Source organism: Solea senegalensis, unplaced genomic scaffold (assembly GCF_019176455.1).
Source record: "Solea senegalensis isolate Sse05_10M unplaced genomic scaffold, IFAPA_SoseM_1 scf7180000015033, whole genome shotgun sequence".
Lineage (NCBI taxonomy): Eukaryota > Metazoa > Chordata > Actinopteri > Pleuronectiformes > Soleidae > Solea > Solea senegalensis.
The window spans coordinates 26,990-53,534 of NW_025321201.1; the positions used below are offsets into that span (position 1 = coordinate 26,990).

At 43.3% G+C, this 26,545-nt stretch overlaps 1 protein-coding gene across 1 annotated transcript in view; it reads left to right on the forward strand.

Annotated features, from left to right (window-relative positions):
- The window catches only part of usp34 (ubiquitin specific peptidase 34), a 63,208-nt gene that overhangs the window by 21,238 nt on the left and 15,425 nt on the right, over positions 1-26,545 (forward strand). Inside the window, exons 16-60 of the mRNA XM_044017060.1 lie at positions 87-176; positions 382-477; positions 583-665; positions 1,980-2,134; positions 2,581-2,694; positions 2,795-2,894; positions 3,004-3,166; positions 4,033-4,159; positions 4,644-4,794; positions 4,909-5,009; positions 5,767-5,982; positions 6,074-6,199; positions 6,339-6,461; positions 7,209-7,292; positions 7,388-7,474; positions 7,586-7,786; positions 7,878-7,960; positions 8,060-8,100; positions 8,182-8,306; positions 8,398-8,550; positions 8,808-8,912; positions 9,047-9,141; positions 10,422-10,726; positions 12,971-13,134; positions 13,236-13,301; positions 13,489-13,635; positions 13,725-13,781; positions 13,865-13,942; positions 14,020-14,114; positions 14,237-14,409; positions 15,024-15,174; positions 15,267-15,345; positions 16,213-16,266; positions 16,337-16,432; positions 16,524-16,588; positions 16,829-16,904; positions 17,208-17,255; positions 17,379-17,444; positions 18,042-18,122; positions 21,351-21,436; positions 21,832-22,000; positions 22,694-22,768; positions 23,417-23,568; positions 25,597-25,750; positions 25,853-25,897. Of these exons, the coding sequence (XP_043872995.1) occupies positions 87-176; positions 382-477; positions 583-665; positions 1,980-2,134; positions 2,581-2,694; positions 2,795-2,894; positions 3,004-3,166; positions 4,033-4,159; positions 4,644-4,794; positions 4,909-5,009; positions 5,767-5,982; positions 6,074-6,199; positions 6,339-6,461; positions 7,209-7,292; positions 7,388-7,474; positions 7,586-7,786; positions 7,878-7,960; positions 8,060-8,100; positions 8,182-8,306; positions 8,398-8,550; positions 8,808-8,912; positions 9,047-9,141; positions 10,422-10,726; positions 12,971-13,134; positions 13,236-13,301; positions 13,489-13,635; positions 13,725-13,781; positions 13,865-13,942; positions 14,020-14,114; positions 14,237-14,409; positions 15,024-15,174; positions 15,267-15,345; positions 16,213-16,266; positions 16,337-16,432; positions 16,524-16,588; positions 16,829-16,904; positions 17,208-17,255; positions 17,379-17,444; positions 18,042-18,122; positions 21,351-21,436; positions 21,832-22,000; positions 22,694-22,768; positions 23,417-23,568; positions 25,597-25,750; positions 25,853-25,897 (5,101 nt within the window). The remainder of the gene's footprint in view (positions 1-86; positions 177-381; positions 478-582; positions 666-1,979; positions 2,135-2,580; positions 2,695-2,794; positions 2,895-3,003; positions 3,167-4,032; positions 4,160-4,643; positions 4,795-4,908; positions 5,010-5,766; positions 5,983-6,073; positions 6,200-6,338; positions 6,462-7,208; positions 7,293-7,387; positions 7,475-7,585; positions 7,787-7,877; positions 7,961-8,059; positions 8,101-8,181; positions 8,307-8,397; positions 8,551-8,807; positions 8,913-9,046; positions 9,142-10,421; positions 10,727-12,970; positions 13,135-13,235; positions 13,302-13,488; positions 13,636-13,724; positions 13,782-13,864; positions 13,943-14,019; positions 14,115-14,236; positions 14,410-15,023; positions 15,175-15,266; positions 15,346-16,212; positions 16,267-16,336; positions 16,433-16,523; positions 16,589-16,828; positions 16,905-17,207; positions 17,256-17,378; positions 17,445-18,041; positions 18,123-21,350; positions 21,437-21,831; positions 22,001-22,693; positions 22,769-23,416; positions 23,569-25,596; positions 25,751-25,852; positions 25,898-26,545) is intronic.

The window sequence follows — 26,545 nt, forward strand, 5'->3', positions numbered from 1 at the left end:
TAACCATGTGTCATGAATACATTCTCTTCTCTTTTCTAAGTCTTCTTTCCTTTTTTTTTAAACCACATTCCTTCGTCCACCCTCAGGTCTGTCGTGGTCTCTCTACGACTGCTTCCCAAACTTTTCGGCACTTTTCAGCAGTTTGGCTCGAGTTACGACACTCACTGGATCACCATGTGAGTCACATGTCTCCTCCTCTGTGTCCTCCTCTAATCACTAACGGCACACAAAGTTCACGATGCACCAGTGTGGACTTTTTGTCAATATTTGAGATGCAGATATATGAGGAGTGTTTGGACCGCTAACAGACACTAATATAATAATAATATCCCTGGAGAAACTAAATTCTCTGAACTGCATTCATGGTTGTGTTTGTGTCAGGTGGGCGGAGAAAGAGCTGCACATGATGAAACTGTTCTTCGACAACCTGCAGCACTACATCCACCAGGTCCGCGAGCAGCAGCACAAGTTTGCACTGTGAGTGTTGAGTGTTTCTGCTTCTTCACTCAGCTCAGTTTGTTTTTGTAATGCTTGGTCAGTGTAAATGTGGGGGTGGTGGTGGTGTTGTTGTTGTTGTTGCAGGTACAGTCACAGTGCCGAGGTCCAGGTGCGACTGCAGTTCCTCACCTGCGTCTTCTCTACGCTCGGATCTCCAGATCATTTCAGTAAGATTCAAAACTCCAAAACCATCATGATAAGAAATCAGTAAATCATCATGACGTTGAAGTTGTATTTAGAAAGCATTTTTTATAATTTAGAACTTCTTTGCACTAAAGGTTTTCAAATTTACAACATTTCATCGCATGAAAACCTAGAAAGTTTTAGAAAATATTTCATTTCCTGTTTCAGTTTAATTCTTTTTTTCTTCTTCATTCAAAAATAATTCTTTCCTGACTGAAAGCCTTTTCTAAATTTGAAAACTGCAGGGTTGTGATAAGGTGGACGAATAACAACCGACTTTTTTTTTTTTAACCATGGGTTTGTGTTTTAGCGTGGATGAACAGAAAATCTGACTTTTATTTTGAAAACTACTGGGTTGTTGCTTTTGTGTGGATGAACAGAAATGGAGACTTTTATTTTGAAAATCCCAGCGTTATGTTGAAAACTGCAGGGTTCTGTTTTAGCATGGATGGAGAGAAACTGAAACCTTTATTCTGAAAACTGAGGGATTGTGTTTCAGTGTGGACAATGAGAAAAATAAGCTTTTCCAAAATGGCAGCGTTATGTTTTACTCTAGACAAATAGAAACAGAAACTTATTTTGAAAACCATGAGGGTTGTGTTGGCTTGTGTCTTAGCGTGAAACAAATGGATATTAACTTTCTTTCTGTTTTCTTATGGAGCAATAGTTCTTGACTTTTATGTTGAAAACTTAATGTTGTTACAAGGTGGACGAATAACAACTGACTTTTGAAAAATACTGGGTTGTGTTTTAGTGTGGATGAACAGAAGCTGATGAGTTATTGTTAAAACCTCAAGGTTGTTGCTTTTGTGTGGATGAACAGAAATGGAGACTTTTAGTTTGAAAAGGCCAGGGTTATGTCTTAGCATAAACAAATAGAAGTGATATTCAATGTGAAAACCATGGGTTTATATTTTAGTGTGGATGAACAGAAACTGAAACTTTGAAAACTTGAAGGTTGTGTTTTAGTGTAGATGAACAGAAAACGCCAAAACCATCATGATAGGAAATGAGTGCCTCAACAGGACAAGTCATATTTAAATTTGTTTAGAACATCTTTGCACACAAGGTTTTCAAATTTACAAAATTTGCATTTTCTCTTAAAATTCCATCACCTTATTTGGAACCCAATTTATCATTTTGTGTTTCAATTTAATTCTTTTTTTCTTCATTCAAAATAAATTCTTCCCCAAACTGAAACAGCTTTTTCCCACTCAAAGTTTTACACCTTTTGTAAGGGACTGGTGCTTTTTTGTGTGTTAAACATGTGTTTGTGTTTGTGTGTCTTTGTCTCTCAGGACTGAGTCTGGAGCAGGTGGACATCCTGTGGCACTGTCTGGTGGAGGACGCCGAGTGCTACGACGACGCGCTGCACTGGTTCCTCAACCAGGTGCGCAGTAAGGACCAGCACGCCATGGGCATGGAGACGTACAAACACCTGTTCCTGGAGAAGGTGGGGACGAGGACACGCATGGTGGTTGTTAACTTAAATGTGGAGGAATAGATGAGACTTATATTTTTAAAACTCTTGGGTTAGGTTTAGTGTGGCAGAATAGGAACTAAGACTTTTATTTTGAAAACTCTAGGGTTGTGCTTTAGTGTAGAAGAATAGAAACTAAGACTTTTATTTTGAAAACTCTAGGGTTGTGCTTTGGTGTGGAAGAATAGAAACTAAGACTTTTATTTTGAAAACTCTAGGGTTATGTTTAAGGTGGAGGAATAATGAAGACCTTTATTTTTGAAAACTCTTGGGTTACGTTTTAGTGTGGAGGAATAGTGAGGACTTTTATTTTTGAAAACTCTTGGGTTGTATTTTACAGGGATAGAAAACTGAAACTCATTTTGAAAACTCCTTGTGGAGGAATAGAAATTCAGACTTTTATTGTGAAAACTGCGCAGATGCCTCAGCTGAAGCCTGAGACCATCAGCATGACGGGTCTGAACCTGTTCCAGCATCTGTGTAACCTGGCCCGTCTCGCCACCAGTGCCCTGGACAACGCCTCCAGCTGTGAGGTGCACAAACTCAGCATTTTTAAGAAAATAAAGCACAGACACGTCCTGTCCTCAGTGGGGTTTTTGGGTAAATCCTCAGGTGTTTCTTCTTCTCCTTCAGCTCTGTGGGATGGACCAGTTGTGGGGAATCGCGCTGAGAGCACAGTCTGCTGACATCAGCCGCGCCGCCATCCAATACATCAACTCCTACTACATCAACGGTCAGTGGATTTACAAAAAATAAAAATGAATAAAAGTCTTTCTTCAGAGGAATTGGCTGTATTTTTTCTTTTTCTTCTCATGTCTTTATTTGTGTTTGGATGTCTGCAGCAGGAAAGACGGGGCTGGAGAAGGAGCAGGAGTTTATCCGGAAGTGTATGGAGAGTCTGCTGATGGCGTCCGCTAACCTGGACAAGGATGCTCACTCGAGCCTGACCAGCATCGAGAGAGGGCTGCTGATGCTCAAGACCCACCTGGAGGCCTTCAGGCGCAGGTACAGACTTTTATTTTGAAAACAGATTGTGTTTTCCTGTCTTTTACTGCGGTGGAATTGAAACTAAGACTCTGAAACTACATGAGTGTGTTTTAAGAGTGGATGAATAGAATTGGACCTTTACTTTGAAAACTGAACGGTTTTATTGTGGATGAACAGAAACTGAGACTTTTTATTTTGTAAACTGCAGGGTTGTGATAAGGTGGACGAATAACAACTGACTTTTTTGAAAACTGCTGGGTTGTGTTTTAGTGTGGATGAACAAAAGCTGATGCTTTTATTGTTAAAACCTCAAGGTTGTTGCTTTGGTGTGGGTGAACAGAACTTTTATTTTAAAAAGACCAGGGTTATGTTTTAGTGTGGACAAACAGAAACTATGACTGTGATGAACAGAAAATTAGACTTTTATTTTGAAAGTTTGAAGCTTGTGTTTTAGTGTAGATGAACAGAAATGGAGACTTTTATTTTGAAAATTTGGGGGTTTGACTAGTTTTGAAAACTGCAGGGTTCTGTTTTAGCATGGACGGAGAAACAAACTTTTTTCTGAAAACTGGGGGATTTCAGTGTGGACAGTGAGAAAATGAAACTTTTCAAAATGGCAGCATTATGTTTTACTGTAGACAAACAGAAACAGACACTTATTTTGAAAACCATGAGGGTTGTGTTGGCTTGTGTATTGGCATGAACAAACAGATATTAACTTTTATTTTGAAAACTGTAGGGTTCTGTTTTCATATGGAGGAATAGTTATTGACTTTTATGTTGAAAACTGCATATTGTGAAGGAATAGAAACTGAGACATTTATTTTGAAAACTCTTGGCTTGTGTTTGAGTTTTGTGCGCATTCTTTTTCCTGTTTCTGTCAGGTTCGCGTATCACCTGCGTCAGTGGCAGATCGAGGGCACGGGAATCAGCAGCCACCTGAAGGCGCTGAGCGACAAACAGTCGCTGCCACTCAGGATCGTGTGTCAACCCGCTGGACTCCCCGACAAGGTGAGCATGCGCTTACACCGAATTACAGCAGGGGTTATGTTTCTGCATGGATGAAGAAAAACCTGAAACTTTTATTTTGAAAACTTGGATAAGTGTTTCAGTGTGGATGAACAAAAATTTATTTGAAAAGGCAAGGGCTATATTTTAGTTTGGACAAATGGAAACTAGGACGTTCACTGTGAAAACCGTGGGTCTACGTTTTAGTGAGAAGGAATAGAAAATTAGACATTTATTTTGAAAACTCTGGAGCTATGTTTTAGTGTGAACAAATGGAAATTGTTGATGTTTTCTGTGAAAACCTTGGATTTGTGTTTTAGTGTGAAGGAATAGAAAATTAGACATTTATTTTGAAAACTCCTGGGTTATGTATGAATTTGACCATGTTTCCAAATAGCGTTCAGTTAAGAAAGCGAAATAACACGGGTATCATCTGACATGACTGTTGTAGATCTGGTCTAGGTTCTCATGTTGTTTTTTTTGGTAGATGACGATCGAGATGTATCCCAGTGACCAGGTGGCTGACCTGCGAGCCGAAGTGACCCACTGGTACGAGAACCTGCAGAAGGAGCAGATGAACCAGCAGGCTCAGCTGCAGGAGTTCGGCCAGAGCAGCCGGCAGCCTGGAGACTTCCCCGGTAATGAGGCACCGCTGCACTGCTGCCCCCTGCTGGTGTCAAGCTGTGGGGAGTTTGATGTCTTGTTTGTAAAGCTCCTGTGAGCTAATGTGTGTGTGTGTGTGTGTCCTGCAGGAGGTTTGATGGGACCGGTCAGGATGATCTCCTCTGGCCATGAACTAACCACGGATTACGATGAGAAGACTCTGCATGAGCTGGGCTTCAAAGACATGCAGGTAACAACCTGGTCTGGAGAAGATGAAGAAGTTTACTGTTGCTATTTTGTGTCGACATGTTTATCCACGTGTTTGTGTTACCACTGTAAACCACTCACTCTCCCACACCAAAGTCCATAGAGAAACTCAGTGATTTTAGCTGCGTGCTGCCACTTTGTCACTGAGTCAAATCTAAACAAAGGGTTTTAAATACTGAATTTTACAAAATAAGACATTTGAATTTGTCCCACACCAAACCCTATATAGAAAACCAGTGATTTTAACATCACACAAACAGGAGTTGTTGATCCACTGCTGCCACCATCACTAACTTCTAATGTCTTATTTTGTGAATTTGGCATTTAAAATCCTTTGTTCAGATTGACGTCAGTGACACAAAGTGACCACACAAGGCAGCAGAGGACCAGTGGTCGTCACTGAGGTCAATCTCACTGAGGTCAATTTTACAAAATAAGACATTTGAAATTAGTGATGGAGGCAGCAGTGGATCAACAACTCACTCCTGTGTGTGTGTGTGTGTGTGTGTGATGTTAAAATCACAGATTTTCTTTATGAGGTTTGGTTTAAAATTTAAATCTAGTGTGTCTTACAAATGTATTCAATATAATAAATATGAATTTGTTAATGCAACCTCCTTTAAAACCAGGAAATGTCATCACAGGTACTTTATCATGTCATGATGATATGTCAAAACATTATCTGTGACTACACCAGTGGACTAAAACTTCTTCGCATTCTGCGCTGCGTTTGTCTTCAGATGGTGTTCGTGTCCCTCGGAGCTCCGCGGAGGGAGAGGAAGGGGGAGGGCATCCAGCTGCCGGCCTCCTGTCTGCCTCCCCCTCAGAAGGAGCACATCCCCATGCTGCTGCTCCTGCAGGAGCCTCACCTCACCACGCTGTTCGACCTGCTGGAGATGCTGGCCTGCTTCAAACCGCCCACTCCCAACACGGAGAAGGTCCCCGAGAGTCCCGAGGTGAGTGACGCTGCCGACACAGAAAATTCACTTTGATGAGTGTTTTATGTTTTATAATCTCATCTTTGTTTGTTTTTATTTTTAATCCAAGAGTACACGGTGTGAGGAGCTCCACCTCCATGCAGAAAATCTGTCCCGTCGTGTTTGGGAGCTGCTGATGCTCCTTCCCACGTGTCCCAAGATGCTTCAGGCCTTCCAGAACATTTCCGATGACACGGTCAGTCGCTGGGGACGGGCTTGTGGAATATTCTCATTTTCAAACAACATCTTTTCATAAACCAGTGAAGATTGGAATATTTGGATAGTTGTTCTGTCCACTAATGTGTGTGTGTGTGTGTGTGTGTGTGTGTGTGTAGAACGGGGAGGGTCTTTGCTGGAAGGAGCTTCTGAGGATCAAAAGTCCACACAAGCTTCTTTACGCTCTGGAGATCATTGAAGCTCTGGGTAAACCTAACAGACGCATCCACAGAGAGTCCACGGTAAGAGACGGTTGGACCTTTTTGTAACTTTTGTAATGTAAATGACGTTAATCTGGTTTTATTTGCGTGACAGTATTTTATATCATTTTTTAATGTAATTTAAGTCATTTTGTTTTTAAATAAAAATAGTAATTTTTTAGACTGTTTTTGATAATGACGTATAAAATTATTTTGTTAAAACCTTTGGTAATGCAAATGTTTTTTGTAACTTTCCAAAAAAGTAAGTAAGTAGTATGTTTTGGTCGTTTAAGTAATTATTTTGGCTAACTTTTGTAATTGTTTTTTGTAATTTTTCACATTTTGTAGTATATTTGGTTATTTAATTATGGTGTGCCTCAGTTGGCTCTGCTTGGCAAGGTGAAGTTGTGTTTCCACTGGCATAGTACCTGATCCAAGGTACTTTTTTTAGTACCTGCTCTGGCCGCACTCATGGAGGAAGAACTGAACAAATACAAACAACTGCTTTACAAGTCACTAGCCACACTTGGCTTGTGTGTGTGTGTGTGTGTGTGTGTGTGTGTGTGTGTGTGTGTGTGTGTGTGTGTGTGTGTGTGTGTGTGTGTGTGTGTGTGTGTGTGTGTGTGTGTGTGAGAGAGAGAGAAGTTGAGTAGGTGCTTTTTTTGTAGTGGAGATGCAACCTAAACCGAGGCGGTTTCGGAAAAGGACCATTAGTGTATTTTCTAACAGTAGTTCATGTGTTGGTGAAGACGTCTTTCCCTGTGTGTGTAACACTGCTTGTGTTTGCAGGGCAGCTACAGTGACCTGTATCCAGACTCTGACGACTCCAGTGAGGACCAGATAGAAAACAGCAAGAACACCTGGAGCTGCAAGGTACAACAACACAGACACGGGCAGGTGTGAATTCAAAAGAAAGAAAAGTGTTTGTTGTAGTTGACTCACATGTGTGTTTCTGTGGTTCTCGTCAGTTTGTCTCGTCTGGAGGTCTGCAGCTGCTCCTGGAGATCTTCAACTCTGGAATCCTGGAGCCCAAAGACCAGGAGTCCTGGACTGTGGTGAGACGCCCTCACCTTCTTTGTTTTTCTTTTTCAGTGAAGAGTTTTCACTGTTTGTTGTTGTTTTTGTTGATGATGAGCCGTCCCCGTGTCCGGTCTCCTCCTCTGCAGTGGCTGCTCGACTGCCTTGCCTGCCTGCTGAAGCTCATCTGCCAGTTTGCTGTGGACCCCGCAGACCTGGACCTGGCCTACCATGACGTCTTCTCGTGGTCCGGCCTCTCAGACAGCCAGAGGAAGCGGGCGTGGCCGGGCAAATCCCGCAAGTCCACGGTGGATCACGGGAAGGGCCTGCACATCCCTCGGCTGACCGAGGTAAACGCGGCGGTGGGAGCCGATGATGCAGAGACGCTCTCGACGTCTTTGTCACGGTCTGATCTGATCGCTGGCGTTTCTCTGTCTGCAGGTTTTTCTCGGCCTCGTCCAGGGCACCAGCCTCATCCAGCGGTTGATCAACGTGGCCTATACCTACGACAACCTCGCACACAGGTCGGTAAAAGACACAAATTATACATGAAACGGTGCAACTCTGTGGGCGGTGTTGTTCCTTTAAAACACCACAATCTGTGTTTTGTGTTTGTTGTGCAGAGTCCTGAAGGCTCAGTCTGACCACAGGTCTCGACACGAAGGTGAGAAATTCTTCTTTGAAACATGGAAACATGACTTCTGCCAAAGGGGGAAAAACTCACGAGTTAACCTTTAACCTGCAGTGACTCACTACTCCATGTGGCTGCTGGTAAGCTGGGCTCACTGCTCGTCCACGGTCAAGTCCAGTCTGGCCGACAGCGATCACCTCCACGACTGGCTGAAGAAACTCACACTGCTGGTGCCCGAGGTGATGATGAAACATCACCGTAGAAACTCAACGCTCTACTTTTTCCATCAGTGTGTCATTAGTGTCAACTTGTTGTTGTTGTGGTCGACAGCCGGCTGTGAGACACGAGGCGTGTAACGGCCTCTACAAGCTCTCTCTGTCTGGTTTGGAGGGCGGAGAATCCATCAACAGGTCCTTCCTGCTGCTCGCCGCCTCCACGCTGCTCAAGTTCCTGCCTGATGCACAGGCTCTCAAACCACTGAGGGTGAGTCTCACACACACACACACACGCTCAACCTAAACCTCACTGTACGATAGTGTCACAATCTCGATTGTAAATTGATTTTAAATTATCTTTCTGGAAATGTCCTCGCTGTGAAAAGGTCATCAATCATGTCCATAAATGTTAGAATTGTTGTAATAATAGAAATAATGGTTGAATTTATCAAAAGAACAACAAGGAAATTACAAAATTATATAATTTTCTGAAAACGTGACGTTTGCCTGGTGTTTTTTGTCCAGGTGGAGGACTTTGAGGAGGAGCCTCTGCTGAGGACGGGCTGTAAGGAATATTTCTGGCTGCTGTGTAAACTCATCGACAACATCCACGTCAAAGACGCCAGCCAGGTGCGAACCTCTGACGTCTGCTGACTGAATGATCGATTGATCGATCTGATGGATATATTTGGCTGGTTGTCATGTTGTTGTTGTTGTTGTTTTTCTTTGAGCTGTTGCTAGTGTCAGTCTGTTTGAACTCACAGAAGGTCTCTCCCTCTCTGTCGCTGGCCGGCTCGATGCAGACCACGCTGCTGGACCTGGACGCTCTGGCTCGACATCTCGCCGACTGCATCAGGAGGTCAGACGTATTCTTATGTCATCTGGTTTTTGGGTTGTTGGTCCATTCCAAGAACGTGGTCAATGAATGTCTTCACAATTTATGGTAGTTTGGTTCAAACGAAGAACTTGTCCAGCCGAGGACTTGAAACACTTGTTTCACCCTCTGAATGCAATCTCTGTGGGAACACCCTAAGAGGATTTGTTGAAATTTGGTACAAACGTTCACTTGGACTCGGAGACAAAATAGTCCAGTGCGAGAACCAACATTTAAATGGTCCAAGGTCATTGTGACCTTCCAAAACATTTGTTTGACCTCCTGAAAGCAATTTTGTTTGGGAAACACGTCGAAGGGATTTGTTGAAATTTGGTTGAAACGTTCACTTGGACTTGTGAATGAACTGATTAAATTTGTTCTGTTAGAAAATCAGAGATTGAGGTCAAAAGACACATTTTACTTTCTAAAGTCAGTTATTTGGCAACACCTTTACAAAGATTCCTTTCAAATTTGGTACAAACATTGACTTGGGCTGAAAGAGGAACTATTGTAATCTAGGAGCTGAGACAACAATGTGCAATGGTCTTTGTGACCATCTGAAATATTTCTGTGGGAAGACCCTTGAAGGGGGATCTAAAACTGCGACTACAGTGATCAGGTGGCAGCGGGTGCGGGTATCAATTGTTGCGTGTGGATTATTGATATTTAGCAGCGGGTGTGGATGCCATTACAGCTCATCCATGCATCTCTACTCTGGGGTCAGACGCGACCGCAGCCTGCTGACCGCCGGTCCAGCCGCCAAAAACACCCGCTCTGAGCTGTCTGACGTTGCTGTGATGCATGTACCTGTGCAGGAGTTGTCATAGCAGAGACCTGGGACTGGGAGGCTGCGACTCCAGTGTCTGTGCTCCCCTCGTCCATGTCAGACATCGCTGGGTCCTCGTCTCCCCCAGCCTCTGGAATAGCCGCCCTACCGATCTTTAATGACTACGCAACAGAACCTGCATTAGTTTTATCGATAAAAAATTTACGTCATCGGCAAAATTGTTAATGATTAATTAATTGATCGTCGATTAATTTTGCCCATCTCAGTACAGATATTCACTTGCACTCAGAAAAGAACTGAGTTTCAGGTCATTCCGAGTTCCACCTGTGCTTTACACCCTTCAACTTTCAAAGCAACACTTGGATCAGTACTAATATTGTTTTTTTGCTCTCTCATAATTGAACATGGCGAGTCTTAGAGCACGTGGTTTTCCACCTGAAAAAACCTCCGTTGACCTGAGTCTTCCTTTGTCCTCCAGCCGCGAGATCCTGGACCAGCAGGACGGCGCCATCGAGGACGACGGACTGACGGGCCTCCTGCGTCTCGCCACCAGCGTCCTCAAACACAAGCCTCCCTTTAAGTTCTCCCGTGAGGGGCAGGAGTTCCTGCGGGACGTTCACAACCTCCTCTTCCTCTTGCCCAGCCTCGCCGACCGTGCACAACCCAAGTGCAAATCCCACGCGGCCCGGGCTGCCGCCTACGACCTGCTGGTGGAGACGGTGAAGGGCTCGGTGGAGAATTACCGGCTCCTCCACAACTGGGTCATGTCGCAACACATGCAGAGTAAGAACGACACAGAAAAACCTGGGTTTTAGATGAATGCTATGAGCTAAATTGGGGCAGAAGTTGGGGTTCTTTTGGCTAAAGTTTACGCCCAGGTATCGATTCCAGGCTCTCACTCTGCAGCAGGTTGTCATTTGATAAAAACACCAAAACACAGACTTACACACGCAACAATTTTTCGCACCCTGGCTGCAAGTTGCCGTATTTTAAACAGAAGTAACGTAGCATTTGTTTTTGTCGTCAAGCAAAGCATTGTTGCGGTCCCTGCAGAGAAGAAACCGCCATGTTGGGTGGTTTGACGTGGCGAGTTTCACCGTTAACTTCTCTGCAGACGTTTCCACCAGAGATAAAGTGTCATACAGCTCCGAGTGTCCACACACAAAAATAATAATAAGTTTCCTCGCCGCTGGCAACTACGTGACGTCATCCATAGAATCACAACGCTGATTAGCCATCGCATCAGCGCTTTTTGACACGTGTCCGTCACACCGCTTTGGCCTGACACAGTAGTGCTGCGTCTGGTGTGAACACAGCATGAGTCCAATACTCTGTCTGCAAGCTACACTCTGTGTCAGAAGTCCTGCCGGACGATGATCTGACTCAATTTGAGCTTTGCTACAGTGAAATCAGGCTCTGTCTCTGAAAGACATTCTTCTCTCTGGTGAGATTAATGCTGGACAGACTGAACAGGACGTGCTTCGTTCACACCTGGCGTCGACACCCGTCCATGACCAGCACGGCAAACAGCACTGCCTTCACACTGAGTGTCACATGATTCTGTGGGTAAAGTTATTTCATGTTACAGCAGCGCTTTGATTCGCTCTGCTCCTCCCACACATATGTACGGTCAGGCTCATTAAAACATTGTTTTGATTCCGCCTACGATGTTGCGCAACACTCGGGACCAAAACCCTGGGCAATGTGCGTCTCTGTCAGCTGCGTTTATATAAAAGTGAAGCTGAACATTTCACCGTATCACCAAAGATCCAGAGAGGGAACCCAACGCTAATCATGGAGCTGCAGACTTTCGCCTCCTACTTTAAACCTGTAGAGCTGGGGAACTATATGACGGTGTATCTGATCCTTCTACTGCCCCCTGGTGCCTTTCATCCAGAGTAGATATTAGTCCAGACGATCTGATAGGGCTGCACTTGCTTGAACCCCTTAACTCAGGGGTGTCAAACTCATTTTAGTTCAGGGTCCACATACAGCACAATTTAATGTAATTTTCTCCACCAAACTATGGATTACTCCATGAATCGAGAAAATAATCAACAGATGAATCGATTATGAAAAGAATCGCTCGTTGCAGTCCTAGTTTACACGTCACACTGGATCTGTAAAGTCACGTTAGCCAGGTATCAGGAAGAGAACACTATAGTATTTCACATCAGCTGCTTGATTGGATAGTGTGAGGTCAGCTACCAGAGCTCTATAGCTCAAGTTTGACCAGGACCTCAGTGATGCTGGTCCATGTCTTTTTAAAACATCAAACTTTGTCCTCTCGTCCTCTCACTCTTGTCCTCTCACCCTCTCATCTTGTCGCTCCCTCATCCTCTCTTCCTGGCCTTCTCTCGTCCTCTCGTCCTGTCACTCTCACATCCTCTCGCTCTCTCGTCCTCTCACCCTCTCTTCCTGTCTCACTCTCATCCTGTCGTACTCTCGTCCTCTCACCCTCTCATCCTCTCGCCCTCTGACCCTCTCGTCCTGTCATTCTCTCACCCTCCCACCCTCGTCCTGTCGTTCTCTCACCCTCTCGTCCTGTTGTTCTCTCGTCCTGTCATTCTCTCACCCTCCCACCCTCTCGTCCTGTCATTCTCTCACCCTCCCACCCTCGTCGTTCTCTCACCCTCTCGTCCTGTTGTTCTCTCACCCCCACACTGTCCTGTCATTCTCTCACCCTCCCACCCTCTCGTCCTGTCATTCTCTCACCCTCCCACACCGTCCTGTCGTTCTCTCACCCTCTCGTCCTGTTGTTCTCTCACCCCCACACTTTCGTCCTGTCGTTCTCTCACCCTCTGCCTTGTTGTTCTCTCACCCCCACACTCGTCCTGTCGTTCTCTCACCCTCTCGTCCTGTTGTTCTCTTGTCCTGTCGTTTCTCGCCCTGTCGTTCTCCCATCCTCCCACCCTCGTCCTGTCGTTCTCTTACCCTCCCACCCTCTCGCTCTGTTGTTCCCTCACCCTCTCGTCCTGCCGTTTTCTCACCCTCTCGCCCTGTCGTTCTCTCACCCTCTCACCGCAGCCTCTCACGCCCCGTACAAGTGGGACTACTGGCCCCACGACGACGTGCGTGCCGAGTGTCGCTTCGTGGGTCTGACCAACCTGGGCGCGACGTGTTACCTGGCGTCCACCATCCAGCAGCTGTACATGATCCCTGAGGCTCGCCAGGCCGTCTTCACGGCGAAGGTCAGTGTGTGTGTGTGAGCACGAGGACGCACTAACCACCATAGACCACTGTCTGTAGAGTCTCATCCTCTGTGTGTGTGTGTGTGTGTGTGTGTGTTTAGTATGCTGAGGATATCAAACATAAGACCACGCTGCTGGAGCTACAGAAGATGTTCACATATCTCATGGTGAGTTCATGTTTCCACCTCTAATGTTCACTCAGTCAAGAACAGTCATGGTTTCACAGAGAGACTCATCTGATATGGTCTTTATCTCACTGTCGGACACTCAAGTTTGTAATGTTTGAAATGTGAAAGGTGATAATAATCTAGTTTGATGTCGGCGTCGCATAAACGTCCTCTCTTGTTTGTCCAGGAGAGCGAGAGGAAAGCGTACAACCCGCGTCCCTTCTGTAAAACCTACACCATGGACAAACAGCCTCTGAACACGGGCGAGCAGAAGGACATGACCGAGTTCTTCACCGACCTCATCACCAAGATCGAGGAGATGTCACAGGAGCTGGTGAACACTCACTCACTCACTCACTCACTCTCACTCTCTCTCATACACACTCACACACACAGGCGTGGTGATGTTTTTTCTTCTTTCAGAAAAACACAGTGAAGACTCTGTTTGGAGGAGTCATCACCAACAACGTGGTCTCTCTGGTGAGATATACTGATATGGTAGATATGTGGTGACAGAAGGGTTCAGGCAGTTGTGTTAAACGTCCACCGCATGTGTCCTGCAGGACTGCGACCACGTGAGTCAGACGGCAGAGGAGTTTTACACGGTCCGATGTCAAGTGGCAGACATGAAGAACATCTACGTGAGTAACAGACACGACCTCGCCGCCCTCTGCTCTCACTCACACACACACTTTAACCCTGCGGTGTTGTCCTCCAGGAGTCTCTGGACGAGGTGACCATTAAGGATACTCTAGAGGGTGACAACATGTACACCTGCTCGCAGTGTGGCAAGAAGGTCCGCGCAGAGAAGAGGTAACACTGCATCTTATTGTTCTTCTGTCTGTTCTTCACATATATACGGTATAATGTGTGACCGCTCAGGTCCTGTGCGTGACCACGTCTCTTGCTCCTCCTCCTCCTCCTCCTCCTCTCAGGGCCTGTTTTAAGAAGCTGCCTCGCATCCTGAGCTTCAACACCATGCGCTACACCTTCAACATGGTGACGATGATGAAGGAGAAGGTCAATACCCACTTCTCCTTCCCACTGCGACTCGACATGACGCCTTACACCGAGGACTTCCTCATGGGGAAAGGGGAACGGAAGGAGGGTGAGTCTGCGTGTCAGTCGACTTATTTATTTATTTCTTGTTTATTTGGAGACATTCTTATGCGCGGTAGAAAACTAAAATCTTGAATTATCGAGCTATAAACACAACAAACTTCTGACTGATGCTCGACAGGCTTCACACTCTGACGCCATTTGGATAAGAAATGCAAGCCATGTCAGTAGAAATGCGACACACTTGTCGCTAAAACCAGCCACGTAATTATTTTAACTATTAATAAGTATTTATGTTTCCTATAAAAATTAAAAAAATGTATAAGTATTGATCATGTGCTGGCTGTCAGACCTCGCTGAATAGAAACCACTCACTCTCCCACACGCACACCATAGAGCTGCCTCCATCACTAGGTTCAAATTTCTTATTTTGTCACTTCAGTGTTTGACATCCTTTGTTCCGATTGACCTCAGTGTTACAAAGTGACCACACGAGGCAGCAGAGGACCAGCAGCTCCTAAAATCACTGATTTCCTCTCTGTTGTGACTGTGGTCTTGTCTCTGTTTTCTGTCATTTTCATGAACTTTTTCTGGTAACTTTGCTTGTTTTGTCAGATTTTTGGCTCTTGATTGTTTTGTTTTTTTGTTTTTTTTGTGCTCCAGGTTTCCGGGACGAGGGCGATGCCAAGGTCACGGAAAGCTACGAGTACGACCTCATTGGCGTCACGGTGCATACAGGTACGGCGGACGGCGGCCACTACTACAGCTTCATCAGAGACATCGTCAACCCGCACGCATACAAGAACAACAAGTGGTGAGCGAGGGGAAGGAAGAAAAGCTTTTTAATCCTCTTTAAGTTTCAGATTGGGGGGGTTTTGTTCACGTGTGCTATGCTCACGTTCGCAGGTACCTGTTCAACGACGCCGAGGTGAAGCCGTTCGACTCCGCCCAGCTGGCCTCCGAGTGCTTCGGTGGAGAGATGACGGTATGACGTTGTTTTTCCAGCACTTATAGCACCGCCTCAAAGTGGGCGGAGTCGTCACACCATGGCCGCACGAAATAATCTTAAATAAGTTCAGGATAAACAACGGTGACATGAGAGGCTCCTCCCCCTTTTGGCATATTTGGAAATAACTCACCCAGACAAAAACTGCGACTTTTACTGCTGGCATCACTTTCACAGTAAATCGGTCGTACATAGAGTACGCGATCGACTCACAGTTTCAACTCCCAGTGTAAATGGAAGGCGCAGCTGTACTCATAGCGCCCTCTGCTGGACCATGCAGAAATTTACTTCAGACAGTCTGACACGCTTCTCGACTGTAAATCTCGAACAAATTATCAGTGATTTTATGGTTTCATTCATTGTCTAATAAAAGATCAAATCAACAAATTTAACTAAGAGTCAGTTTTATGAGGTTTAAGATCAGATTTCTACCTTTTTTTTTTAAATGAGTTTCAACTGTAAAATGGCCAGAAAATGTCCTGTAACTTAAGTGCTTTTGCCTATTTTTTCACAATAACGTCCAATACCTGGCAGTAATTTACAGTTTACCTTGACTATCTTAAAATACCGTTTTAACAATTTAAAATGAAGAAAAACACCCCAGTTGATTTAGCGTGTTAAATTTGAAATGTTGGCGTTGACATGCAACTTCTCAGCTTTCAGGAACTGCTGGGATTTTTCAATGGCGTCAAACGTCACGTAACTACAGTAATGATGCAAAGTTAAAGATGAAATAAGAATAACGTCTTTTATTATGACTTAAATCGGACTATGTGCAGTACCTTCAGGGCCCACTAGGCGGAGGTTGGTCCCACACTGACAGAATCAATTTTTTCCCCGTTCCAGACTAAAACCTACGACTCCGTCACCGACAAGTTCATGGATTTCTCTTTTGAGAAGGTGAGCACACGTTTTTTTTGTGTTAAGTTATTTGTGTTTAAGCGTGATTGACGTGTGGATGTCTCCACAGACACACAGCGCCTACATGCTCTTCTACAAGCGAGTGGAGCTGGAGGAGGAGAACGGGAAGGACTTCAGCTTCGACGTCTCTCCTGATCTGCTCGAGGTTTCTTTTTTTTATATATACCTTTCTGTGGCTTTAAATAACTCAATTTGGTTTTTTTGTTCATTCCTCTGACACTGTGTGTGTGTTGCAGTGGATTTGGCACGACAACATGCAGTTTCTCCAGGACAAGAACATTTTTGAACACACCTACTTTGGGTAAGAGTAAAATAAAAACGCGTGTGTGTAGAGTTGAAGCTAAGCTTCCTCTGATTCTTGTTCATATTCTGTCTCGTTTTGCCTCCCGTTGTTGTTTTTTAAATGTTCCACTTGTGTGATGTACATGTTCACTGAAACCTACGTTTCTTTCCAGTGGGATTAATGAAGCATCTAATCTAATCTAATCTGATGTTCACTGATCTATTGTGTCATGCGTGTTTTTGCTTGTTTGTGTGCCAGATTCATGTGGCAGCTGTGCAGCAGTATTCCCAGCACGTTACCTGACCCCAAGGCCGTCTCCCTCATGACGGCCAAGGTGAGAAAATCCTCAACAAGAAGGAATTTATCCACCTAATAAATAATAACTAATAACTTTATCTCACTGTGACACAGACTTTAAACTGAATTTCGTAAACCACTCACTCTCCTACACCAAAGTCCATAGAGAAAATCAGTGATTTTAGCTGCTGGTCCTCTGATGCCTCCTGTGGTCACTTTGTGTCATGCAGTTAAATCTGAACAAAGGATTTAAAATCCAGAATTGACAAAGTCAGACATTTGAACCAACTCTGCTGTTTGAATTGTATTAATAGTTGAATGTTTGTGTGTTTGTTTTCAGCTCAGTACGTCGTTTGTTCTGGAGACTTTTATTCACTCCAAGGAAAAGGTACGTTCCCCTTATGTTTCACAGTGACCTCAGATTCTATACTTTGATCCAGATCATCAGTCTGGACCTGGTGCAGTGTGTCCACTAATGTGTGTGTGTGTGTGTGTGTGTGTGTGTGCGCAGCCCACCATGCTACAGTGGATTGAACTCCTGACTAAACAGTTCAACAACAGTCAGGCTGCCTGCGAGGTTTGATTTGATCTTTTCTTAATTTTTATTTTTCCTTCATGTCCTTTCTCCTTTTTTCTTTTCTCTTTCTTCCCTTTCCTTCCTCCCACCTGCTCCCTTTTTATTTCATATATTTTCTTATTTTCTCTCTTTTCCCTCCTTTATTGTTTCTTTCATTTATTTATTTTACGTAATATTTCCTCTTTTTCTTTCTTCCTTCCTCCCGTTCCATCTTTGTCTTGCTTTTTTCTTGTTCTATCTTCTTCCCCCCCTTTTCTTTTATTCCTCTTTATTCTTTCTCTTTCCCCCTCTTCTTTCTTATTCCTTTTTTTCATCACCTCCTTACCACTTCTCTTTGTTTTTTCTTCCTTTATCCTCTTTCTTTTTCTTGCTTGTTTCTTCTTCTTCTTCTTTCCTCCTCCCTTTCCTCTTTATTCCCTTTCTTCTACTTTCCTGCTTCTTTCTTATTCCATCTTCTTTGTTTTCTCCTCTTCTTTTCCGCTGTTTTCTTTCCTCCTTTGTTTCTCATCTTTTTCATCATCTGTCCTCCTCTTCTCTTCCTTCTCCCTTTTCTCTTCTCTTCTATTATAATGATAATTGTGTTTCTCTGTCTCTCAGTGGTTTTTGGATCGAATGGCAGACGACAACTGGTGGCCGATGCAGATCCTGATCAAATGTCCCAATCAGATCGTCAGACAGGTGAGTTTCATTCATTCATGTGAGACTTAAAGTGGACATATTATACCCTATTTTTCCAAGTTAAAATAGTTCCCTGGTGTCCTAATGAACATGTCAGTGACATGCTTTGGTCAAAATACCATAAGGATGAAGCATCATAGCAGTTCAATAACCCTGCTAAACCCGCCCCTTTCAGAACGCTCGGTATTGTGCATGGTCCCTTTATATGCAAATAAGACACAGGCAAACACACGCCCACTTCTTCCAGGGGGTTTCTGATTTGTCCTCTTTACAGCGCTCACTCGCTCAGCTCCTGTTCCCTCCCCTCATTTGTCTCCCCCTCCCTCCACTAGTTCTCTGACAATATCAACATGACAGCGTGCGTCACAGGAAGAGACGTCCTACATAAGGATGGAGCCGAACACTGTCCAACTGTAAATCAGTTAAAAACACTTAGGGACAGCACCACTGATCCACCGCTGATCGCTGCATAAACAGCTGCTGTATGTGACTGTATCAGACTGAGTCTGTGCTCCGGTCATGGAGGACGTACTGAACAAATATGTTTAATTAGGACGTGTCAGAATGATCAGTTATGACCTCTGTGTGACCTTTTCTTAACAATGTGTGTGTTTGTACGTCGCTGACTAAATACGCAGTCTGATGTGAAGTGGTGCGAACACACAAACACACGTTTGCTGACTTTATCCGGCACATTAGCTTCATATATAAAATCCTCTGTAAAACACTGTGCTCCACTGTGCAGCCACCAACAGCACACTTGTCCCTACCGCTCTTCCTCCCTCGCCTGCACTCTTGCATTTTATAGGGACAAGGTGGAGCTAAGGTGGAGCTAAGGTGGAGCTCTCCAAGTAAACTTACTGGTGGGGTGGTAACATTCGCGATGAAATGCGCATTGTGTCAACATCTCGTGCTTTATCGCCTATACTTACACTAAGGGGGAAAAAATGACTGAGTCTTCGTTTTTCACACTTTGGCTACCGGTAGGGCCTCCAGAGTCCCAAATATAAGTATTAAAATGATTAAAAAGTTGATTTTGCATAATATGTCCCCTTTAAATCTCAGGAATTCTGACTTTAAGCTCAGATTTCTGACTTTCATTCTGACAATTCTAATTTCAGAATTTTGACTTTTTTCTCATAATTCTGATTTAAATCTCAGGAATTCTGACTTAATCTCAAGAATTCTGACTTAAATCTCAGCAATTATGACTTCAAACTCATAATTCTGATTTACCGTACACCACCCTTGCACAAAATTCTTTTGCACAGCACCTAACCTCCAGAGGTTTAAACTTTTAAACTTTTTTAATTTATATTTTGTTAAGTTAAACTGTTGGTTCTTCTTTATTATTCTTCATTATTCTTCTTATTTTCTGGGCCAACCGGGTTCTGGAGAGACTGATTTTTGTTCTGACCTCATGTCTAATGTGTGTTGGTATGACAATAAATAAATCTTGAATCTAAATGTCAGGAATTCTGACTTAATCTCAGGAATTATGACTTCAGTCTCAAAAATTCTGACTTTAATCTCAGATTTCTGACTTTTGACTTCATCTCAGAATGCTGACTTTACCGTAATTTCCAGACTATAAGCCGCTACTTTTTCACTTGCTTTGGACACTGCGGCTTATACAGCGGTGCGGTTTATCTATTTTTTTACAGCTAACCAGGTGATAATGCGCCCCAGGTCACCAGGGGCGCATTATCAAGGAAGCGCAAGAGCGAGACAGACAGTTTGCGCCAGGTAACGAGAGCAAAACAAACCAAGTGAGCCCAAATGCAGTACGAGAGACAGAACGAGAGCAAGACAGACAGTAGGAGAGCGAGACAGTTTGCGCCAAGGAAGTGTTCATGCACACACCCTCATTATGGAAAACAAACGGAGAAGTTAAAGGCTGCACGTACCCTTGGCATCAATGAATCAATGGTGAGACGTTGAAGACGGCAGCGTGAAGAACTGAGTCCATGCAAAAAGACAAAAAAATAAGGTAATATTTAGGTATAGGTAATAAAAGCAGATGGCCGGAACTTGAAAACTTTCTTGAAGACTGGGTGAACACACAGAGAGCAGACGACCGGGGTGTTTCCACTGTGCAGATCCGACTGAAAGCCAAAACAACCGCCGAAGTAATGAATATTGAAGATTTTAGAGGTGGACCATCATGGTGTCTCTGGCCATGAGAGAACAAATTTCACTTGTGTTCTGGGCTGCACAGCATCCGGACTAACGCTTCTACCGATGGTGATTTTTAAACAGACGACTATGCCAAATGAAAACTTCCCGAAAGACATCTCCGCAAAAGTCAACATGAAAGGGTAGATGATGGGAAGCGTAATGAAGGAATGGCTGAATGAGTGCTATGGCAAGCGACCTGGGGGATTTTTTCGCCAAAAAAAAACATTGCTCGTTTTGGACAGCGTGAGGGCCCATATAACAGATTCTGTGAAAGCAGGGGATTAATGACAGGAGGATTAATGACTGACTTTTCTGGTATAGTAGGCTGGTTATTTTGATAAGTAAACGGCCGCGTTACTGCACCTTTACTGCTGTGTTGGCACTTTTCGGAAAAGATGCTGGTTATTTTGTTAAGCAGCCGTGTTACTGCACCTTTACTGCCGTGTTACAGGCAAGCACTTTTAAAAACTAGTTACATTTAGCCATTTAATGTTATTGCCTCGTCAAGCGCTGTAAGCTTTGTTTTTTGTTATACTGCACTACCACGGTGTGCACTGTTGTATTATTTGTGTACTGCACGAATGCTGTTCGTCATGTCAAAGATGTGAAAGTTTGATTGAAAGATTTATTGTGTTTCTCAAATGTTAATAAATGGGACGCTTTGCGTTCCCAAACTGTCCCGACCATCCCCTTCGTGGTAGCAGGAACCCTTATATACGGTAATTAAACATTAAAACACCTGCGGCTTATATATGCAATGATCTGTATTTCCCCCAAGTTTAGCTGGTGCGGTTTATATTAAGGTGGGCCTTATAGTCTGGAAATTACGGTAATTCTGACTTAATTCTAATCTCCGAATTTTGACATTTTTCTGATTTAAATCTCAAATTCTGACTTTAATCTAAAACATTCTGGCTTTAATTCTAATCTCAGAATTTTGACTTTTTTTCTCATAATTCTGACTTGAATCTCAAATTTCATGCTGTTTTATGTCACATACATGTAATTAAATTCAGAGTTTGTCTTGTTTGTGTCATGTTTATCTTCCAGATGTTTCAGAGGTTGTGTATCCATGTCATCCAGAGGCTGCGGCCGGTTCACGCTCATCTCTACCTGCAGCCCGGCATGGAGGACGGGTACGTCGCTCCTGATTGGTTCATTTCAAAGCTGTTTTTAATACAGGACAAATGATTTTATCTGTTGGTTATTTTCTCGTTTATTTGAGTGTTATCATAGAATGAACACCCGGATAATGTTACACCAAATTCTTGAAAAAATTGTTGAAAATCAATTTAGTTATTGATTAATAATCATTAATTGCTGTGTTTTTGAATTTGATATCAAAGTTGTGCCATTGAATCACACACGCTTGTGTCTGTGTAATGAGATGGCTACAGAGATCCAGACCGGGTCCTGTGTGTCTCCGTCTCCTCACACTCCGACAAACATCTTGCGGGTCCACAATCAGCAGATCCAGGATCAGCTGCTGAGCAGAACTTTACTTTACCCCCGACTTCTTTCTGTCCCGCAGCTCTGACGACATGGACGGTCCGGTGGAGGACATCGGCAGCCGGTCCTGCGTCACCCGCTTCGTAAAGACCCTGCTGTCCATCATGGAGCATGGCGTCAAGCCCCACAGCAAACACCTGACCGAGTACTTCGCCTTTCTCTACGAGTTTGCCAAGATGGGAGAGGAGGAGGTCGGTCTTAGCGTCCACACGTTCGAAAGAATGTGAAGTGACCTTTTTGTCGAGATCGTTGACCTTTAGAAGTTTAGAAGATTTTTAATACTTAACAAAAGACTCCTCCAATAATACATTAAAATGTTCATGTTTTTATCTCACAGTTAGACAGACCTTTCCAGTCTCCCACACCAAACCTCATAGAGAAAATCAGTGATTTTTACATCACACACACACAGGAGTTGTTGATCAATTGAAATGTCTTATTTTGTCACTTAGGCTTTTAAAATCCTTTGTTCAGATTGACCTCAGTGACACAAAGTGACCACACGAGGCAACAGAGGACCAGTAGCTTCTGTGTTCCCGCAGCTATAATCACTGATTTTCTCTCTGGACCTTGGTGTGGGAGAGTGAGTGGTTTACAAACTGTTGGTTGGCTGGTGGTAAAGTAAGTTAAATCCGTGTTTCGGGCTGGTTTTTCAGCAGCAGGGCGCGCTCACCGCACAGTCAGTACTGCCTACATGTCAACACCTGATGGTTTGTCACACATCAATACCCCACAAACTCCTGATTTAAATGAGATTATTATCATTATCTACAACAGCTGTGTTTCTTTTTAATCTGAAAAAGTTCTTTCTACCCTTTGGTGTGATGTTTTTCCTCTTTAAGAGTTTTCGTGTTAAGTGTTTTTGTTTTTTTCTGTGTCTACAGAGTCAGTTTTTGTTGTCACTACAAGCCATATCCATCATGGTGCATTTCTACATGGGAACTAAAGGCCCTGAAAACGTGAGTTCATACTAATATATGGATATTATATATAGATTATATATGTAATATCATGATAAGGTATCGGGTATGACTTTTCCTGGTTTGAAAAGATGCTTGTTGTATTGATAATCATAATTTTTTGATAAATCTGTGAAATACACTAAATATTATACATCAAATGTATATTGATTTAAGAAATGCATGCAATTAACAAACAAAGTTGTTGTTAAAAGTGACTTCATTCTTTCATTTTAAGTTTAATTATGGGTGTTATAGCAGAATCTGACCATATTTAACGTAGGGATACACGATATTGGATCTACCAATATCGCAAACTTGAGTATCTGCCAATATTGATATTGCAAACTTGAGTATATGCTGATATTGATATTGCAAACTTGAGTATCTGCCAATATTGATATTGCAAACTTGAGTATATGCTGATATTGATATCGCAAACTTGAGTACCTGCCAATATTGATATTGCAAACTTGAGTATCTGCCAATATTGATATCGCAAACTTGAGTAACTTCTTCTATCACATTTAACATTTTAATTTGTGTAATTACCACTCAGTGATTTGTAACCAGTATGGGACTGATACAGATACTGAGTATCTGGCCTGATAGTGTACAGTGATAAAAGTGTTGTTTCTTTTTCCTCAGCCTCAGGTGGAGGTGCTGTCAGAGGAGGAGGGAGAAGAGGAGGACGAGGAGGAGGACATTTTGTCTCTGGCGGAGGAGAAGTATCGACCTGCCGCTCTGGAGAAGATGATCGCCCTCATTGCTCTGCTGGTGGAACAGTCTCGGTCTGAGAGGTACGGCCATATTAGGAAAACTTCAATAATATAACATCTGGAAATTAAACTTTAAACAGGATAATCCAGCGTTTAAAATAACAATGACGTGAAGAAAAGTCAAATAAACAAATAAGAATACATGTTCAAACATGATAAAAGATTTGCTTTAATAAAGTAGATTTGGATTTATAAGTAGATTTTGAATGTAGCAAAATATTTTACTGAAACACAACCTAGTCTTGTGGGGGGCGGAGCTTTGACAGGAGTGAGCGGGATAAACTGGTTGCATTTTCTTAAGTATTAGCTGCTTTTCTTAACTGTCACAGGGCGAAATAAAAAAAAAAATCTCAACACGATAATCTGACTCAAATAATTGCAAATCACAATATCATCGTAAAAATGTTTTTGCTTTAAACTCTTGAAAATCTGCTGAAATCAGAAATAAATCATGTTTCTGCATTGGAAACAGGAGACATTTTGTAAAGAACAAGAATTATAATGAAACTCGTTTTAAATCACAATATCCTTAAAGTGGACATATTATACCCTATTTCCCCCATTAAAATAGTTCCCTGGTGTCCTAATGAACATGTCAGTGACATGCTTTGGTCAAAATACCATAAGGATGAAGAATCATAGTAGTTCAATAACCCTGCTAAACCCGCCCCTTTCAGAACGCTCGGTTTTCGTGCATGGTCCCTTTATATGCAAATGAGACACAGGCAAACACACACCCACTTCTTCCAGGGGGTTTCTGATTTGTCCTCTTTACAGCGCTTTACAGCTCTATTCGTCTCCCCCTCCCTCCACTAGCTCTCTGACAATATCAACATGTCAGCGAGAGTGCCGTCACAGGAAGAGACGGCGAGCTGGCGATCACCGCGTAACGCGCCACCGCTGATCGCCAGCGGCGCGCTGAATAAACTTTATGTTGCTGTATCAGACCGGAGACTGTGCTCCGGAGACCTCACCACCGCTGACCAGCTCCGGTGCTCCGGCAAGCTGGCGATCAGCGGTGACACAGAGAGTGCAGCACCGCTGATCGCCAGCTCGCCGGAGCACCGGAGGTGGTGCAGTGGTGAGGTCTCCGGAGCACAGTCTCCCATCTGATACAGCAACATACAGTTTATTCAGCAGTTCAGGCTGTTTAGGCTATTGGTGACACAGAGAGTGTAGCACCGCTGCACAGAGAGTGCAGCACCGCTGATCGTCAGCGGCGAGCTGCATAAACAGCTGCTTTATGTGATTGTATCAGACTGAGTCTGTGCTCCGGTCATGGAGGACGTACTGAACAAATATGTTTAATTAGGACGTGTCAGAATGGTCAGTTATGAGCTCTATGTGATCTTTTCTTAACAATTTGTGTGTTTGTACGTCGGTGAAATACGTCCCCTGACTAAATACGGCGACCGCTGGCCGCAGTCTGATGTGAAGTGGTGCGAACACACGAACACACGTTTGCTGACTTTATCCGGCACATTAGCTTCATATATAAAATCCTCTGTAAAACACTGTGCTCCACTGTGCAGCCACCAACAGCACACTTGTCCCTCCACTAAGGTGGAGCTGGAGCGCGAAGTAAACGTACTGGTGGGGCGGTAACATTCGCGGTGAAATGCGCATGCTGACGTCATAAGCGCAGGGAATTCAACATCGAGCGTTTTATCGCCTATACTTACACTAAGCGGAACCACGAAAACATGACTGAGTATTGTTTTTCCACACTTTGGCGACTGGTAGGGCCCCCAGAGTCCCAAATATCAGTATTAAAATGGTTAAAAAGTTGATTTTGCATAATATGTCCCCTTTAAATGACTGGAAACCTGCATGCGCCCAGTTGTGGTCGAGTCATGTACTAAACCATGACTCGACAGCATTTTGTAGTTAGTCTGGTGAAATCCTCATGATTTTCTCTCATCGCAATCATCTCAATGAAGGACATTTACTGTGATAATGAAGGCTTTATTTTCTCATTACATGGTTAAAATGGTTTGTGTCCAGAGACGTGACGTCCTCTTGTGTCCTCTTGTGTCCTCTCGTGTCCAGACACCTGACTCTGTCCCAGAGCGATATGGCAGCACTGACCGGAGGGAAAGGTTTTCCTTTCCTCTTCCAGCACATCAGAGACGGAATCAACATCCGACAGACCTGCAACCTCATCTTCAGCCTCTGTCGCTATAACAACCGCCTGGCCGAGCACGTCAGTGTCGCACGCACACGCACACGCACACGCACACACAGGAAGCACAGACTGGCGTCAAGCGTGTAACAGATTTTCTAACCTGCCGTTTTGTCTCTACAGATCGTGTCGATGCTCTTCACATCCATCGCAAAGTTGACTCCAGAGGTGAGCAGCACATACTCCTAGAGAGGGGAGGGACTCTAAGCAGGGGGTGGAACTATAAGTAGGTTTTGGAATTATAAATAGGTTGTGGGATTATAAATAGATTATAAATAGGCTTTGGGATTATAAATAGATTATAAGTAGGCTTTGGGATTATAAATAGATTATAAATAGGTTTAGGGATTATAAATAGGTTTTGGGATTATAAATAGATTATAAATAGGTTTTGGGATTATAAATACATTATAAATAGTTTTTGGGATTATAAATAGGCTTTGGGATTATAAATAGATTATAAATAGGCTTTGGGATTATAAATACATTATAAATAGGTTTTGGGGTTATAAATAGGTTTGGGATTATAAATAGGTTTTGGGATTATAAATAGATTATACATAGGTTTTGGGATTATAAATAGGTTTTGGCATTATCAATAGGTTTTACAAATATAAATAGGTTTTGGGATTATAAATAGGTTTTACAATTCTAAATAGGTTTTGGGATTATAAATAGATTTTTGAATTATAAATAGATGTTGGAATTATAAATAGGCTTTGGGATTATACAAAGATTATATATAGGTTTGGGATTATAAATAGATTATACGTAGATTTTGGAATTATAAATAGGCTTTGGGATTTTAAGTAGGTT